This window comes from Anopheles ziemanni, chromosome 3 (assembly GCF_943734765.1).
Source record: "Anopheles ziemanni chromosome 3, idAnoZiCoDA_A2_x.2, whole genome shotgun sequence".
Taxonomy (NCBI): domain Eukaryota; kingdom Metazoa; phylum Arthropoda; class Insecta; order Diptera; family Culicidae; genus Anopheles; species Anopheles ziemanni.
In genome coordinates, this window is record NC_080706.1 from 17,335,163 (window position 1) to 17,350,320 (window position 15,158).

The following is a 15,158-nucleotide window of genomic DNA, read 5'->3' on the forward strand; positions in this document are numbered from 1 at the left end:
AATTGACCCTCACGAGTGTTCCCTTTGACCGGTGCCACGGCAACGCACGGCTCGCATCGACCGAGTATAACAAATATGTTAATGAATGTTAAAATCGTACTACATATTCATAAAATCTCGTCAACTGCGCCACACAGGAGTTCATGTTTCCTGCCGGCGTTTCGGGAACCTTTCGGGAGGACGGTGGAAACGCAGTGGACAGGGCACAACAACGTAGTGTCACGATGGGGCAGCAGCTCGGGAAGACAAACACACGCCCACGACGCAGACGAGGTGATGATGATGACGATAATGATGGTGCTGATGTTGATGTTGAAATTATAGAGTGAAACTGTTGGCATGCAGAGCCGAGGTCGGGCAAAATCAAGTTTCCGGATCTGGTTTGAATGTTTGCAAAATGTGAGATTTATGTGACTGCCCAACGAAACCCGGCCGGCCGCCTCCGGTGGTTCATCTTCCGTTCTGTCCTCCCTGGGGGGCTGGATCCTCATCTCCCCCCCCCCGGAGAGTGGTACATAATTTCGCATAATCACGGCCACAGGAGGCAGCACGCGGTGAGTCCTTCGGCTTCGTATTCGGATGCATCTGTCCGTAAATCTGAAACCGACCGAGTTGACGGCTGGCAGCAGGCTTTGGAATGAATGGCTCCATTCGTCCAGCTTTTCGTCACCGGTTCGCAATCGTCGGGTGGATGGAGAGGACACATTCCTCGTCGAGCCGGATGTGCAAACTGGACGAACAAACTGCAGGCAATGGTGTTGCGTTGCTGGTATGCTGGATTGCCTTTTGCCATTACAGCGATGGGTTCCGTACGCACGATCAAACAATGCGCACGAAGTAATATAATCATGCCGAGAATTGTGCAATTACAGCAAATCTGTACCATTGGCTCGGTTGAAGGTTCGTGCGGCGAGGTTTAATGGCGGACTGCCGGACAAGGGCACGAAACATAACAATCGGATTCACGCGACGGAAGTCCACCAGCAGCCGTTAGCTGACAATCAAGCTTGCGTCTTTACAGGATCAGGTTTCCAATGATTATTCGTGTTGGTCACTAATTTTTAACGTTGATGTGAGTCTTCGGAGGGAAAATTTTGATTCGAGGAATCGCTGGACATGTTTCATTGAATTAGATATAAAGGCATCAAATGACTAAATATTTTGTGCAGAAGAATGAAGACTAATAGCCTACATTTTTAAGATTGGCTTACGCATAATCGATTTTTTTGCTAGAATGGATCATATATTTTTCTCTTTTGATGGATTCTAATATTTCCGTCAGTATGATTTAACAGCCTGCCATAATCTCCTGTATGGTATATGTTTTACAAGTTATTACCCTCATGGCTTTAAACCTGAAGCGTCCCTCAGCATGACCAGCGTGAGAGATCATTACCAAAGGCTTGGCTGTGGCGTTGGTTTTTGTGATACATTTTCATCCACCAAACAATGTGTGCATTCGGCTGCGAATACACGTTCCGATGGGATTCGAAGCCAACAAGTACGATCGAAAATTCATCAACCCGTGCTCGATGGACGGGGCGGGCTTAGATCTACTTGCACACATTTAATTTACACCACACCCCGAGGGAAATAGCTTCGGGACGGGTGCGCATCCATGCGCCAGTGCCGTTTGATTGTGAATGATGTATGGTTGCGTAGATTTTGTTGGATTCGATCGAATTTATTACATTCTGTAGGTTTCGTTTCGTCATAAATTGCACACAATTTGTTGCAATATATTATCCGAAAAGATTTAGTGGATGTGATCGTGTTTAAACTACAACAAAATCACAATCCCACGATAATGATAGGTAAATCATTATACGAACAATAGTGTAACAACGATAACATTTGTTACCCTACATGAATAAACACTAAACACCGAAAAACTCACATTCAGGATGGATCTTTCGTCACTTGCAGGATGTTTTGCATGCATGAATTTCTGTTACAATACTTTGGTAAGAAATAAGAAATCAGGGGAAACACATTAACTCCCCCCCGCATCCATATTTGTGCGCTCTTGTGCTCCAATAAACTATGCAGCAAGTTTTGCACAGCTTAAAATGAAAAAGAAATGTGCAAAAACATGCGGATTGTATCGCAAGTTTCGCTATAAGTATTGCCGGCGGGGCCAAGTAGTTATTTATGGAGAAAGTTTTTCATGCCACACAATGCACTATCTCGCTGGCGGGCTTATCGCGAGGGAAAATCTTTTAAAACAACGAAAATGTCGAATAAATTCGGCGAGGTAGATGAAGGCGAGAAAAATAGCATCACTCAGTGTATGACAGTTGCATGTGGTTCTTCGTTTCGGAGGGTGTTAATTGTTCCACGAGTTCAAGCTACCATTACATGTTTACTTGGTTCTGTCCCTGTTTATTTCCGGTTTTGTTAAGAAAAGTTTAAAACTTTGGTTACGCTGCGCAATCAAGGAAAAGGTAACATACCAACACGTACAGTGAATTGTCCAATAATATTAAAATTAGTTTAAAAATACGTTTCTTGCAATTCGTTCCACCCTTAAACGCAACAGGTCCAGGAAAGCCTATTCATTTGCAAGTAATTAACATACCTGAGTCCAAAAGAATATCTCTGCAGGTCTTAATAAATTTTTGCCAGTGACATTTAGCGTTCAATTTTTTTTTCGATCTAAAATTTCACAAACTTGAATGCTCGTTGAACCACGTAGTGCAAAGTCACCCGTTTGGTTGGAATGTTTTGTCGGTCAGCAATTTATTTGCTTGCTTGCTTATGCCCACGCCGAAGAGCTTCTGGCCGTAACGGCGTTAACGCTAGACTAATGGAAAGCTGTTTTATCAGTTTTGCTTTCGAATGGTGAGTAAAAGCAAGAAACACACATAAATAACATCAGTACAAAATAAAACGAACACCGACTGAATGAGTACAATCGCGTCAGGACGTGTGAAGGTGCCTCTAGCAATGTGATACGGTTTGGCGCGTGGAGTTAATCCGCAAGGCCGACGACTGGGTGTGTGGTTTTTGTTGGAATTGATTACGAACTGTAAACCGTTTATCGCAGAGCTGGTAGTCGGCGGGTAGCGCCTTCTTAAATAAAAAAACCCTATAAGAATTGGGTGCAACCAAAATAGTGCTGTAGAACGCGCAAGACTCGACCGCGGTGAAGACTAGGGTCCCTGGTGGCATTGACAATGACCGGAAAGATGTGTCATTCTTTCTACAAACAGCAGGGTTTGTTAAAAGTGTTGATAGCCGTTTTCGTTGTGCTGAATGAGATTCAAGGTTCCGTGCAGGTTAAATTTGGTAAGGAGGAAAAGCTAAGCTTCCCGAAACAAAATCAAACATTGTGTCCAGACGGGTTTTAATCCGATTTATGTTTCTCACTCATTCATTTGTGCATACATCGAATATACAGCAAATTACGATTTGGGAAACGCTCCGAAAACGTATGAGGAGTACGCACGACAGTGCGGATACCAGACCAAGTGCCCCAATGTAAACAGGTACGAACGAACAGTTTGAAATACGTTTTATTTGCCTGTGTCTATATGGTTCTAACACAAATTTACTGCCCTCGGACTAGCTGTCCCAACCTGCAAGACTTCTGCCAAATGGAACAGGAAGCCCTGGAGCGAGCTGTGGCGGAAATGCAGAACAACGAAGTGTTCGCGATGAACCCAGCCAATTTGATGCATGCGGGTGAGTTCGATGATGGACTTTTCCAAACGAAACCTATCAAGGGCTTTGAAGAGTTGGGCGTGCGGCGTTCGCTGACCACGCAAAAGTTCCTGCAGGCGTTGGCACAAAAGTACGGCGTGTGTGAGATTAAAAACTTGCTCGAGGGACGGTGCTACTCGAATGCAACGCTGACGAGCTGCAAAGGAACCGAGCAGATCAAGTGCGATCGTTCCGATCCGTGAGTATGGGATGTGCGCAACCGTGCTGGGTTAGTTTTTCTCTGACTTTTCGCTCTTTGCTTCGACAGCTTCCGAAGTTACGATGGGAGTTGCAATAATCTGAAACACCCGACCTGGGGCAGACGGGGCAATCCCCTGAAGTATTCGATTGCACCGTGCTTCAGCGATTTGGTGTCGAAACCGGCGCGCAGCAAATCCGGAAAGCCGCTGCCACGGAACCGCGTGCTGATATCGGATATCGTCAAAGTTTTGGATGAAACCAGCTCCGGGAGAACCTCAAAAATGAGCATGCACACGGTGTTCTTCAGTGAGGTGGTTAACGGGGATATGATTGGTAGGGCGACGAAGCGCACCCGAAAAGCAACGAATGGCTTCCGAGGCTGTCTGGCGGGTGGATCCGACCGCAGTTCCAACGTTTCTCCCCTCACCAACCCACTGCGGGTGCAGCCCAACGATCGCTACTACGGACCTTTGGGGGTGCGCTGTCTGAACTTCAATCCGCAGGAAAAGGCAAACGATCGGTGCGAGCTGAAGTATGCGGCCGATCGGAACCTGGAGAGTAGCTACCTGGACCTGTCCATTCTCTACACCGACGAGCCGCAGTACGACGAACAGGGCAAGCTTAAGCTGTTCCAGTGTGGAACCTCTGAGGCGATTGCATTGTCGGAGCCGATAAGCGTGCAGAAAATTGCTGTATCCGGGTTGTTTGGCTACCTGCATAACTACTGCGTCGATCGAGTTGCATTATGTCCGAAAGGCTCGGATCGTCGTTCGGTGCGTGAGCGTTGTCGCGCGCTGACCATCGGTGTCTACCAGAAGATTATTTACGAGCAGCTGCTACCGTTTCTCTTCGGCGAGGAACTGTACGAGCGCTGTGGGCTGAACTGCGAGTACAACCCGCACGTCGAATCGGCCGTTTCGCAGGTGTACAAGTCCGGACCGGGTCGTTTCCAGCACACCTGGATACCGGACCAGATGATGTACAAGCCGGGAGGAAAATCCCAATGGCTTCCGTTCAACGTGTTCTTCCACGATCACGAGAAATTCGATTGCACAGCCACGCTTGCCGGACTTGTGGAGTCACCCATCCAAGTTGGTCGACTTTCCAGCGCGGTAGGTCTACTTTCGACTCGGTAATCATTACATACTCATCCTCTGGTGGTTTGTTGTAGTATGCGAACATATTCTACACTGAAAACGGTGTCCATGGAACTTGCCTCACGTGTATCGATTTGGGTCGTAACCGTGAAGCCGGCCTGTGCCCGCTGGTCACATTGAAGCACTACATCGAGCAACTGATCGGCGAGGAAAGCACATGCTACAACACCTTTGAAGATTTACGTGACATGTTCTCGCCTGAGGTAGGTCATAACGAAAAAGAACCATTTTCTTGTCATCTGAACACGTGTATGTGACTGTCTTCTAGCTTACTGATTTATTGAAACAATACTACGAATCGCCATCGGATGTGGATGTGCTGCTCTCGATTTTGGAAAAGCGCCGATATCCGGGCTCAAAACTGCCCAAGTTTGTGTCTCAGGTTACCTGTCTCGAGTTCAAGCGGCTCAAATGTACCGATCGGCTCTTCTACACCTGGAATCCGCACTTGGGAGAAGGTAGGTCGGCTATAGCAATCGGGAAATGGGTTCACTTTCATTCGTTTCCTGTACGGTTGTTTGTTTCAGGTGCTCGTCATCTCATAAAAGCCCTCGACTTTACCGCACTGTTTGCCCTGTTCACTGACATGCCGGACGTCCCACTGGAGCCATTTATTGTCGACGGACCCAGAGTCGCTGCGAGTGACGTACGGAGCTACGTGAAATCCCTGGACTATCTTTTCTGTCACCTATAATTTTAAGTTAGTTAAAGTAGCTCCAGCCGACTTTCATAATAAATTCGTTATTATTGACCTCACAAACAAAAAGAACTCAGCGAGGCTGGGTCTATAAGCTGTTATAAAGATTGTGCAAATAGACGATGAAAAGATGACAAGAATCTGGATACTTTGATTGTTTCCTCTCCGAACAGTCCGAGCACGACAGACCGACATGTGAATGAAAGAAAACTGACCCAAACTTAGGTTACTTTCTTGGAGCCCTTACAAAGCCTTGAAAACAGCCACACCCGATGCATATGCTCCGGATGGACAAACAAACATAGTTGAGCGCTGCACGCTGGCAAGACATAACTACGGAAAACAGAACCGTAAACATCTGAAACGGGGCGACAATGTCAACAACAAGCAGCTCAGCAGCGGAAAGATTATAAAAGGCTGCCGCAAAGCCGTGGCCCTACAGAGTGAACTAATTGGCGTTAGCAGGTGCATATCGTGAACAGTTAAAGAACTGCGTGAAGAACATACTGACCCTGAGCACAGTTTGCAACGTTGGTGGTGTGGTGAAGTTAACCACTTAAGAGCGGCGCTGAGCAGAGTGTGACCATCATGGTTTGGCGCACGCACGGTTTTCCGGCGTTTTGGTGGACCGTTATTGCTGTTCTGTCCGGTGTAGTCATAACAACAATCGACCTAGTAACTGCTGAATACGGTATGTCAGGCGGGAGGAGATGAATGAAAAAGTAATGTTAACATTTCAAAGTAATCCTAACTGTGGAGCCCTTTAGAACTTGTTGGTTAGCAAAAAATTGAACGAAACCATTTGTTATTGAAACCATGTTCAGGCACTGTTGAAGGTGCACAACAACGGCTAGAACGATAGAAGTGGAATGTGATGTTTTTGTGGCTTCGAACTCTGATGGGTTTGCGTACTCATTATTATTTACAAACAAACCCACGTTGCAGAACTCAAGTTTCGCCAACTAAAACGGCATGTACGTGACCGTAGAATGATACACGGGAAATTAACCTTGAGAAAAATGTACAGCAAGAACGATGTGAGCACAAACCAGCTATCACAGTCACTGTCACATTCTTGTTTAAAAGACACAAAACCGCTATCATCCGCATTTTTATTGTTTCGATTTGGTACAAGTTTGATTTGAACTTTGACGATAGTCACATTACTTTTGAAACATTTTCAGATTCATACTACCTACCAGAAAGAGCTCAACACTACGAAGGCTATGACCAGCAATGCGGCTATGCGAGCAAATGTTATGGAGACGAAAGGTGCCGACTTTGGTGAATGATGCTCATGTTGAACATTATTAAAATTTTCCCATTTCTATCCGCCATGCTCAGCTGTCCAAGTGAAGAAAAATTTAGTGAGCTTGAAAAAGAGGCCTTCATCAAAGCAGTCGCCGAGCTGCTGGGCAACGAGGACAAGTCCCAAAGCAGCTGCTACTTGATCGGGCCAACCGAGTTTGATCATGGTTTCTTTCAAACGAAGTCGATCGAAGGTAGCGAAGATCTGAACGTGCGGCGCACGCTCACCACGGACAAGTTTCTGAAGGCTTTGGCGCAAAAGTATGGCAAGTGCCAGCTGCGGAATCTGCTCGAGGGAAAGTGTCACTCCAATGTGACGCTTTCCTGCTGCAATGGATCGGAGCAGATCTCGTGCGATCCCGACTATCCGTGAGTATTGGAAACAACAATCTGGTAATATGGTGTGATAGATAACCGTGCTTGTTCTTCCTCGAATTAGATATCGGAGCTATGATGGTAGCTGTAATAATCTGAACAATCCCTCCTGGGGTAGAAGTGGAAATGCTCTGAAGTATCCCATAGCTCCGTGCTACAGTGACTTGGTGTCAAAGCCCGCTCGTAGCAAGTCCGGCTCGGCGCTTCCGCAAAACCGCAAACTGATCTCCGAGCTGTCGGAGTTCCTGCAGGACTACGGTCCAAATACGTCGTCTTCACTGAACATGTTCCTGATGTTCTTCTTTGAGCTTGTTTCGTCCGACATGATCGGTCGGGTGCACAAACGAACGCAACGGTCTACCCAAGGCTTCCGAGGTTGCCGGGCGGACGGGTTGGATCGTAGTGCGTTTGTGTCGCCTCTTGCGCACCCGCTGCGCGTCAACCAGAACGATCCGTACTACGGAAGCGATGGCATAAGCTGTCTTAACTTCAGCCCACAGGAAAAGGCGAACGATCGGTGCGAACTGAAGTACGTGGCCGAGCGGAACATGCAGAGCAGCTATCTGGATCTGTCCAGCTTGTATGGCACGCAATCTCATTATGATGCCGAGGGCAAGCTCGACCTGTTCCACTGTGGTACTACGGCTACGTTAGTACAAAAGGCTCCGTTAACCGCACAGTTTCAGGCGATTGCCGGTTTGTTCGGCCAGCTGCACAACTACTGCGTCGATCGTGTCCGATCCTGCCCGCAGAGCAAGGGTCTGGTGCAGGAACGCTGCCGTGCACTGACGATCGGCGTGTACCAGAAAATCTTATACGATCAGCTGTTGCCGCTGCTTTTCGGCGAGGAGCTCTACAATCGCTGTGGACTCAGCTGCGAGTACAATCCGTACGTCGAGTCGACCGTTTCGCAGGTGTACAAAAACGGTCCGGGTCGGTTCCCGCATTTCTGGATACCGGACCAGATGATGTACAAGCCGGAGGGGAAATCGGAGTGGCTTCCGTTCAATGTGTTCTTCCGCGAGCACGAGAAGTTTGACTGCACTGGAACTCTAGAGGGTGTGCTAGAATCACCGATACAGACTGATCGACTCGTAGACGCGGTAAGTTCTCGGTTTCCCGTGTTTTTCATGTTCTTATCGATATAATAAAAATAAAACATTTTATTATATCCCAAAGATTGTGAACAAGTTTTACACGCTGGACGGTTGCCGAGGCACCTGCCTCCCGTGCCTCGATTTGGCGCGCAACCGGGACTCGGGCCTCTGCCCGCTGGTCACCTACAAGCACTTTATTGAGCAGCGCGTTGGGGAAACGGGTGACAGCAAGTGTTACAGCACTTTTCAGGATTTGAGTGACATGTTTGACCCAGAGGTAAGTAGCCATTTGATTGGAGTCTCTTGTGTTACCAATATATATTGATCATGTTCCTGTTCTTATCCACTTTCTCATCATTTAGTTGTGCAAGTTTTTGGAGCAACATTACGAGTCGCCTTCGGATGTCGATGTTCTGTTAGCGTTTTTGGACCGGCGTGCATATCCGGGAGCAGCAATGCCGAAGTTGGTGTCCCAAACAACGTGTCTGGAGTTTAAGCGGCTGAAGTGTACCGATCGGTTTTTCTACAGCTGGAATCCGAACTTGGGCGAAGGTGATACCTCGTATCCATTATTTAACGCGAATGCTCACTGAACCATTTTTTTGCACATTTTCAGGTGCTCGTCATTTGATCGAAATCCTGGACTTTACCGCACTGCTGGCTCTGTTTACCAATATGCATGAGGTGCCGCTTGAGCCATTTGTCGTCGACAGCCCAAAGGTAGCTGCTAAAGATGTTAGAAAGTATCTGGAGAGCGTTGAATACTTGTTCTGCCAGTTGTGAATTGATGAGAAAGAATGATTACTTCATTATTATTATTTTAGCGTTCGTAATTGTTTCTGAAATTCATATTATGTTTAATCTACATTAATAAAAGGTACTAGTGTTTGCATATCGATTTGAAAATATCTCTTTTCAAAGATTGTCCAATTTATTCAATTTGAAAACCGCTCCTATATCCTATCGATAAAATGAAATTCGAAAACGAGTAAGAACGGTCATAAACTTCACTCATGTATAACCAATCGAATCGGGTGCGTGAGGTGCATACTAAAACAGCATTTCATACATTTCTTGTACTTGGTTTACGGTATGCAAAAACCACTCGCGAAGGATAGCGCGACTTAATGCTACCGGATTTCATTTGGCTTCACCTCGAAACGTTAGTACTGGTCATAAAAGATAGGACTCTTAAAAAGCAACACTGTACCAGGCAAACGTGTACGTACCATCGTTACAAAAAGCACATACAGAGACGTTCCCTTTGGTACGCGAAGCACGTACATTAATGGTTAATCTATGTGGAATTATTTTGGCGAAAGTGAAAGAAAACCAAACAGAATAACACGGGATGAGCTGCTGTTGTTCATGACTAGCATCATCGGCTCAAGGGTGGGCGTTTGAAAGCTAAAACAGGAAAAGAAAAACAATCATCTAAATGGGGAACGAATTTTACACCGATCACTTGTGAGGTCGCGTGACTCGAGAGGGGTTTTCTAATTTCATCCTTCGTTGCAAAATTAAATTAAAAAACTTTCACTCCATGGGGAATTGTAAATCGTGAGTAACCAATGAGCTAAATGTGTCATTACATGATCGAGAGTCCGAGTTTATCGAGCTCAACATGGAGTCGCAAAAACTGTAATTTCAAACATCATGCTTCACTTAAACGCTGAGCGGGGTTTCTATAGTTTTTTCGAGCTACAAAAAATTGTTTGAATGAGATATGTATATTTTTCATTAACTCGATTGTGATGTTGTAAAAATATGCGATAAGCATATACTGGTGGGCTCAAACAACATTGGAAGAATAACGTGTCTTAAGAGCGTTCATAACTCTTTTAAGTGTCACTTATTCTCCACAAGAAAGAAGGTTTCTGAGCTACAAACAATTCTCAGATTTATATTTATAACCTTCTGCCAAATCAGCTTTCAAATGCCATCTGATCCATTTCCGAGTACCTACAACTTTTCGTTACTAACTTCACCAGCAGGAAAGTTGGGTTGGCTTTCTTTGGTTTGTTTTTTCCCTATTATTCACAAGAATGTCGTCGTTTCCGCTTTATTTAGGGAGGTTTGCTCTGTCATTTTCCATCGATTGTTTTCTATATTTTTCCAACATCGGGGAGTCTATCTCATTCGGTGGATGTTGAACAAGTGAACGAGAGCATGCTCATTTATTTATATGTTTACATGGTTACCAACATTTTCGATACGTTCGTTGAAGGCGTTCGCTTAGTCAACTGTTATCGGATTGAACTTTGACTCATCTTTCTCCTTCGAATTGCGAGTCCTTTGAACCAATCGAACGGAAATTGCTGATGTACTGTGCACGTGTAACCATTTTCCTGCCTTGACAGAATGAGCCGAAACATGGAAGCTTACTTCATCTGAAGGTAACGCCAACAGCAAATACTGGATGGATTTGAATCCGATTGGATCAGTTTTCATAATGATGGGGCTATGTTCGAAGATCAAATGGAAGAAAACCGGCAAAACAATTGATTTTGAGATGCGATTTAAAAACACTATATAAAAACAAAATGATAACGAACACGGTATTGTATGTGAAATCGTCATCATGGTTCATAAGATATTTAGCATTGCATTTAGAACTGATTTTATTTACTTTCTTGAAAGAACGTTCATTTAGTTTGAAACTATTTCAATAGCCGACCTTAAATTTCATCAGTAAGCTGCTTCATGAAAAGCATGAAAACTACGATTCCGTCAGGGCTTAGTTTTGTGGAAAAGATGGAAACCTCTCTAAAACATTCATGGCTATGTTAGCATCAACTCCTACAGGGCCAACTAGCTCTACTTTCCAGCGCCGAAATCTTCTTCAATTAGGGCTGTCATAATAAATCAGGATTAACAGTAAAGAATGGATTTTCGATCCATTGGCATTTGCAAAAGGTTCCGCTACAAATCCCACTAAAGCACTGGGCATTCGCCTCCAGCGCCATCCGCGGAATGGAGTGTGGCAAAAATATTCCGTGTACGCTTTGCGCCTAAATCATCTAATCTTGGCAATGGAGTACCCATTGGAGTACCCTTTGAATATCTTTTTTTTTTCTCGAGTCACGTTTCGATGGTCAGTTGAAAAAAGAGCGTTAGCTGAAAATCGGTGTATCTGCTCCATTCGTAGGTTGTAAAAGTTGGGACTTTTAAAGCTGGTTGGGGCAAATAAATTGATCACGATTAGTTAAATTTCTTTTTTATACGCTCCTTGCACTTGAAATCGATGTCAACTTTCATAACATATCATCTATTTTTGCACGATCTATAGAATACTATGAGAGATTCGGTGGAAGAAAAATCAATTTAATTGTTCAAGTGCGAAACAACGACGGATCTTTCGTTGGTAGTTCGGTAAGTTGTACAGCACAGACACAAACGACACTGATGCCTCGGTGCAGTCGTCTCACCGCCGTCCAGATTCCGAAAACCATCGCCGAAAGCGTGGACAAAAAATGAGACCGATTACGGTTATTAATGACGCCGGGATCAGAATCGAATTTATCATCATTACTACTGTGGACGCTCCGTTCTGGATTCGCAACGAGAACTGTATGTATGTATGCGGGAAAAACTCGGTTTGCGGCAAGTGGAAAGCCATCATGGTACAATTGAGGGTCAGTCGGGGGTTTTTTTTTGTTTCGCTACGAACGGAACATTCCGACTGATTCCGGGAAAAGGCGATATTTTCCACCAATACCGTGGAAATCGAGGGAATGATGCACATTCGAGATGCATTCCGCAAAGCGCTCCAAAAGATGGAGATAATCCAGCGACGTGTTCGCCGACTCGAAAGGGTTGTTGGAAAATGGGTGGTGGTGAGGTGGATGGTAGAGGGAAAGGGTGGAGGGGGAGAGGGGGGGGGGGGTTTCTGACGACACTGGCTTCGATGGCGGTTGAGAAAGCGATGGGTCTGTTCAAAGAAAAACATCGAACCAAGTTGTCGGTAGAGGGAAGCAAGGAGAGGCCAATATCAACCCTTTTCGTAGTCTCAATGGTTTCGCCAATGTGTGTGTACGTGTGAAGGAATACGTGCGCAAAAAAGAGAAACGATCACCCTAAAAGGACCAAAGCACGAGAAGAAGGCCCGAGGATTCGCCTTTTCCCACTGACATGAAAAGTTTTCCGACGGTCAAAATTAAACACAGCGTCTGTATGGTTGTGTGTGCGTGTGTGTGCATGAGTTGGATCCGTTTGCATTCGGCTGGCACACACAGCCGGCCAGCCCGTTTGTGTTCGACGGTTTGCGTAATTGAAGCAAATTGAACGATAATTTTAATCATGATTTACTGGAATGCCAATTTGTCTTCCGTTTTAGTGTGCAAGTGTGCATTTCCCATGCTTCGAAAAGGGGGTCACCGTTGCAGCCGGACGCAGCGCGACGGGAAAAACCCCACGCCGACGAATGGCCGCAGTACTGCTCAATCGGAACGTTTTACTAGTGGTGAAACCGGTCGTGGTAGCGCATGAGTTGGTCGAAATGGAGTCGGAAAAAACCGCGCCAGTGAATTGTGGGAAATTACTTCAGCAACCGCTCCCGGTTTATCGTTCGTTCGGCACATTTCGTGACGGAAATGTAAAGTGGAAGTGCAGGTTTTTGTCTAGATTGCTTCGGAATAGTTGGAAATATTTTTTAATTCTGTACACACTCACACATGCAGACACATCGAAACTAAGTGTCTTGATTTGGATTTCAAATGTAAACAGTAAACTCGACACCCAGTCTTTCAAATGCAAGCAAACAGTGACAACCACCTGCAAGAGTGTGTATCGACTTTTCTTGCCCGACAAAAAAAGTGGGAGGAAAACATGCTCGCGTGTACAATTTTTCGTTGCGTCATGGTCAGTAATTGCGATACAACGTCAGCTTGCTCTCGTTAGAACATGTTTTTGCAGCTGCATGCAGTCTGTAGCATTTCCTCCTGATCGATCAGTCCCTTTTTCCTTTTGCTAGCGTACAATTACTCATACTGAATTGAATTTTAACATTCCTTTCAAACCCTGATCATCTTAAGCTTTCTTTTCTCCGCATTCCGAGCGGCTCAAATTATCTCGAATGGTTTCGGGATTTTTTTCCCTCAACCATCTAACCGCTGGCATTGGATTGGAAAAAGGGGGGGCTTTCTCTCCCGTCGCATTTCGGTGCGCGGCGAAATTTCGCAAACGGAAGATATGGCCTCGGAAAACCGGATCGTAACCAGGAATGTAATAAAGTCGAAACAACTTCACCACAAACCGAGCTGACCGGTGGTACAATTAGATCAATTTTGGCTTCCTTCCATTGCGCCCCTTCCAAGACCAAAATTTCGGGAGGGAAAAATGGCTATCGACGTTCAGTATTTTCCTATCGTAACGAGCACCTAACCACCAACTCCGCCTGCGCACCCCGTGTGGGGATTTTTGTGCAACCATCAGCGTAAAAGTGGCACAAATGTGAAAAGTAAGCAAAACTTCGATGCGGAAAATGAGTAATGTTTCGACGAGGTTGCCGCCTGTTTGGGGGGGTGGGGGGGGGGGAGTGGAATGTTTTCAGATTGCGTAAAAAAATGGGTGGCCTGCAAAGGGAAAAGCGGCTCCCAGTATCCGGAGTGATTTTTTCGGTTTAACTACCGAGCGTCTAAGGAATGTATGAAGGCTCGCTTTGGAGAAATCGAAAACCAAAAAATGTGCTATTCTTTCAAATTTTTCCCCGTTACAATTCAGAACGGCATGAATCACACGATCGGTTTTCCTTTTCTGAAATCGGAACGGAACGATTCTTGCAACATTTCCAACCCCATTCCTCCGTCCACGGCGTCGTTGCACAGACGAACGCCACCGATTTTTGACCAGCGGAGGCACAATTATCCAAGTATGCGCTGCAGCAAGTGGCGCGCACCCAGATGTGCTCCGTTCGATATTTTCTCGGCGTGTGTGTGTCGGAACATTCTAAGTCTTCTTCTTTTCTACCTGCGGTTTTCCTTAGGTCGGAAATCGTAAGAAATCGGGCCGCAGCAACCATCTTCCGTCCGCGCTGGCGTATCGCTCGGTAAGGCTCCGGATGCAAATCGTAAAATTCCTATTTACAATTCGTCGTTAGAAGCCAGTCAGCACCAGTTCCGTACGTCCGTAGCGCCCGCTGAGTTCCGGCGTATTTTATTTTTTCCCTTTGACTCTTCCGCAGTAGGACTCGCTCCGAACGTTGGAAATCGCAATATAAAACCCATGCCCCGGTTCCCTCCGTCCTCTAGAGCTCTCCCTCGGATTTCAGATTCATTTCCAGCTCGAGTGTTTGATTTATTCTTTCCGGCTGCCGTTTACGATGCCTTCTAAAGCTCTTTGTAGTTATGTGCTGGCATGCAAACTGAGTGTGTGTGTGATGGTTGTGCTGGGAAGTGTGCGTACACGATGGTGGATCATCCTGTTTGGCAGAACATGGGCTATACATCGTGCGTGTTTGCATGTGTTTGTTAGGAATAATGCAAAATGCATGATTTTTTGGCTCGAATTCCCCCGTCTTAAAAACCTCCCTGTTGGAGTCTCCCTACCGCACTGGTATGGATTTTTCCCGGCGGCTGACTGAGGAGGCAGCAGCAGAAGAAGAGTGCTATTTTATGTTACCAG

General features: G+C 45.7%; 2 protein-coding genes across 2 annotated transcripts; both read left to right on the forward strand.

Annotated features, from left to right (window-relative positions):
- The first annotated feature begins 3,596 nt into the window (after positions 1 to 3,596).
- Positions 3,597 to 5,754, forward strand: LOC131288775 (chorion peroxidase-like). Its single transcript, XM_058317951.1, has 5 exons — positions 3,597 to 3,901; positions 3,971 to 5,015; positions 5,075 to 5,263; positions 5,329 to 5,518; positions 5,588 to 5,754. The coding sequence occupies exons 1-5, from the start codon at positions 3,597 to 3,599 to the stop codon at positions 5,752 to 5,754; spliced, it is 1,896 nt and encodes a 631-aa protein (XP_058173934.1).
- A 1,339-nt stretch (positions 5,755 to 7,093) lies between these two features.
- LOC131284239 (chorion peroxidase-like) lies at positions 7,094 to 9,320 on the forward strand. Its single transcript, XM_058313092.1, has 5 exons — positions 7,094 to 7,434; positions 7,505 to 8,543; positions 8,620 to 8,814; positions 8,900 to 9,089; positions 9,154 to 9,320. Exons 1-5 carry the CDS (start codon positions 7,094 to 7,096, stop codon positions 9,318 to 9,320), a joined length of 1,932 nt encoding a protein of 643 aa, XP_058169075.1.
- The last annotated feature ends 5,838 nt before the right edge of the window (positions 9,321 to 15,158 follow it).

Excerpts from the sequence above, each read along its gene's own strand:
- LOC131284239 (XM_058313092.1), top strand. The coding sequence starts at position 7,094 with ATGCTCAGCTGTCCAAGTGAAGAAAAATTTAGTGAGCTTGAAAAAGAG. Across the intron at positions 8,544-8,619 it reads CTGATCGACTCGTAGACGCG|ATTGTGAACAAGTTTTACAC; the intron begins GTAAGTTCTCGG and ends TATATCCCAAAG. Across the intron at positions 8,815-8,899 it reads GTGACATGTTTGACCCAGAG|TTGTGCAAGTTTTTGGAGCA; the intron begins GTAAGTAGCCAT and ends CTCATCATTTAG.
- LOC131288775 (XM_058317951.1), top strand. The coding sequence starts at position 3,597 with ATGGAACAGGAAGCCCTGGAGCGAGCTGTGGCGGAAATGCAGAACAAC. Across the intron at positions 3,902-3,970 it reads AAGTGCGATCGTTCCGATCC|CTTCCGAAGTTACGATGGGA; the intron begins GTGAGTATGGGA and ends TTGCTTCGACAG. Across the intron at positions 5,264-5,328 it reads GTGACATGTTCTCGCCTGAG|CTTACTGATTTATTGAAACA; the intron begins GTAGGTCATAAC and ends ACTGTCTTCTAG.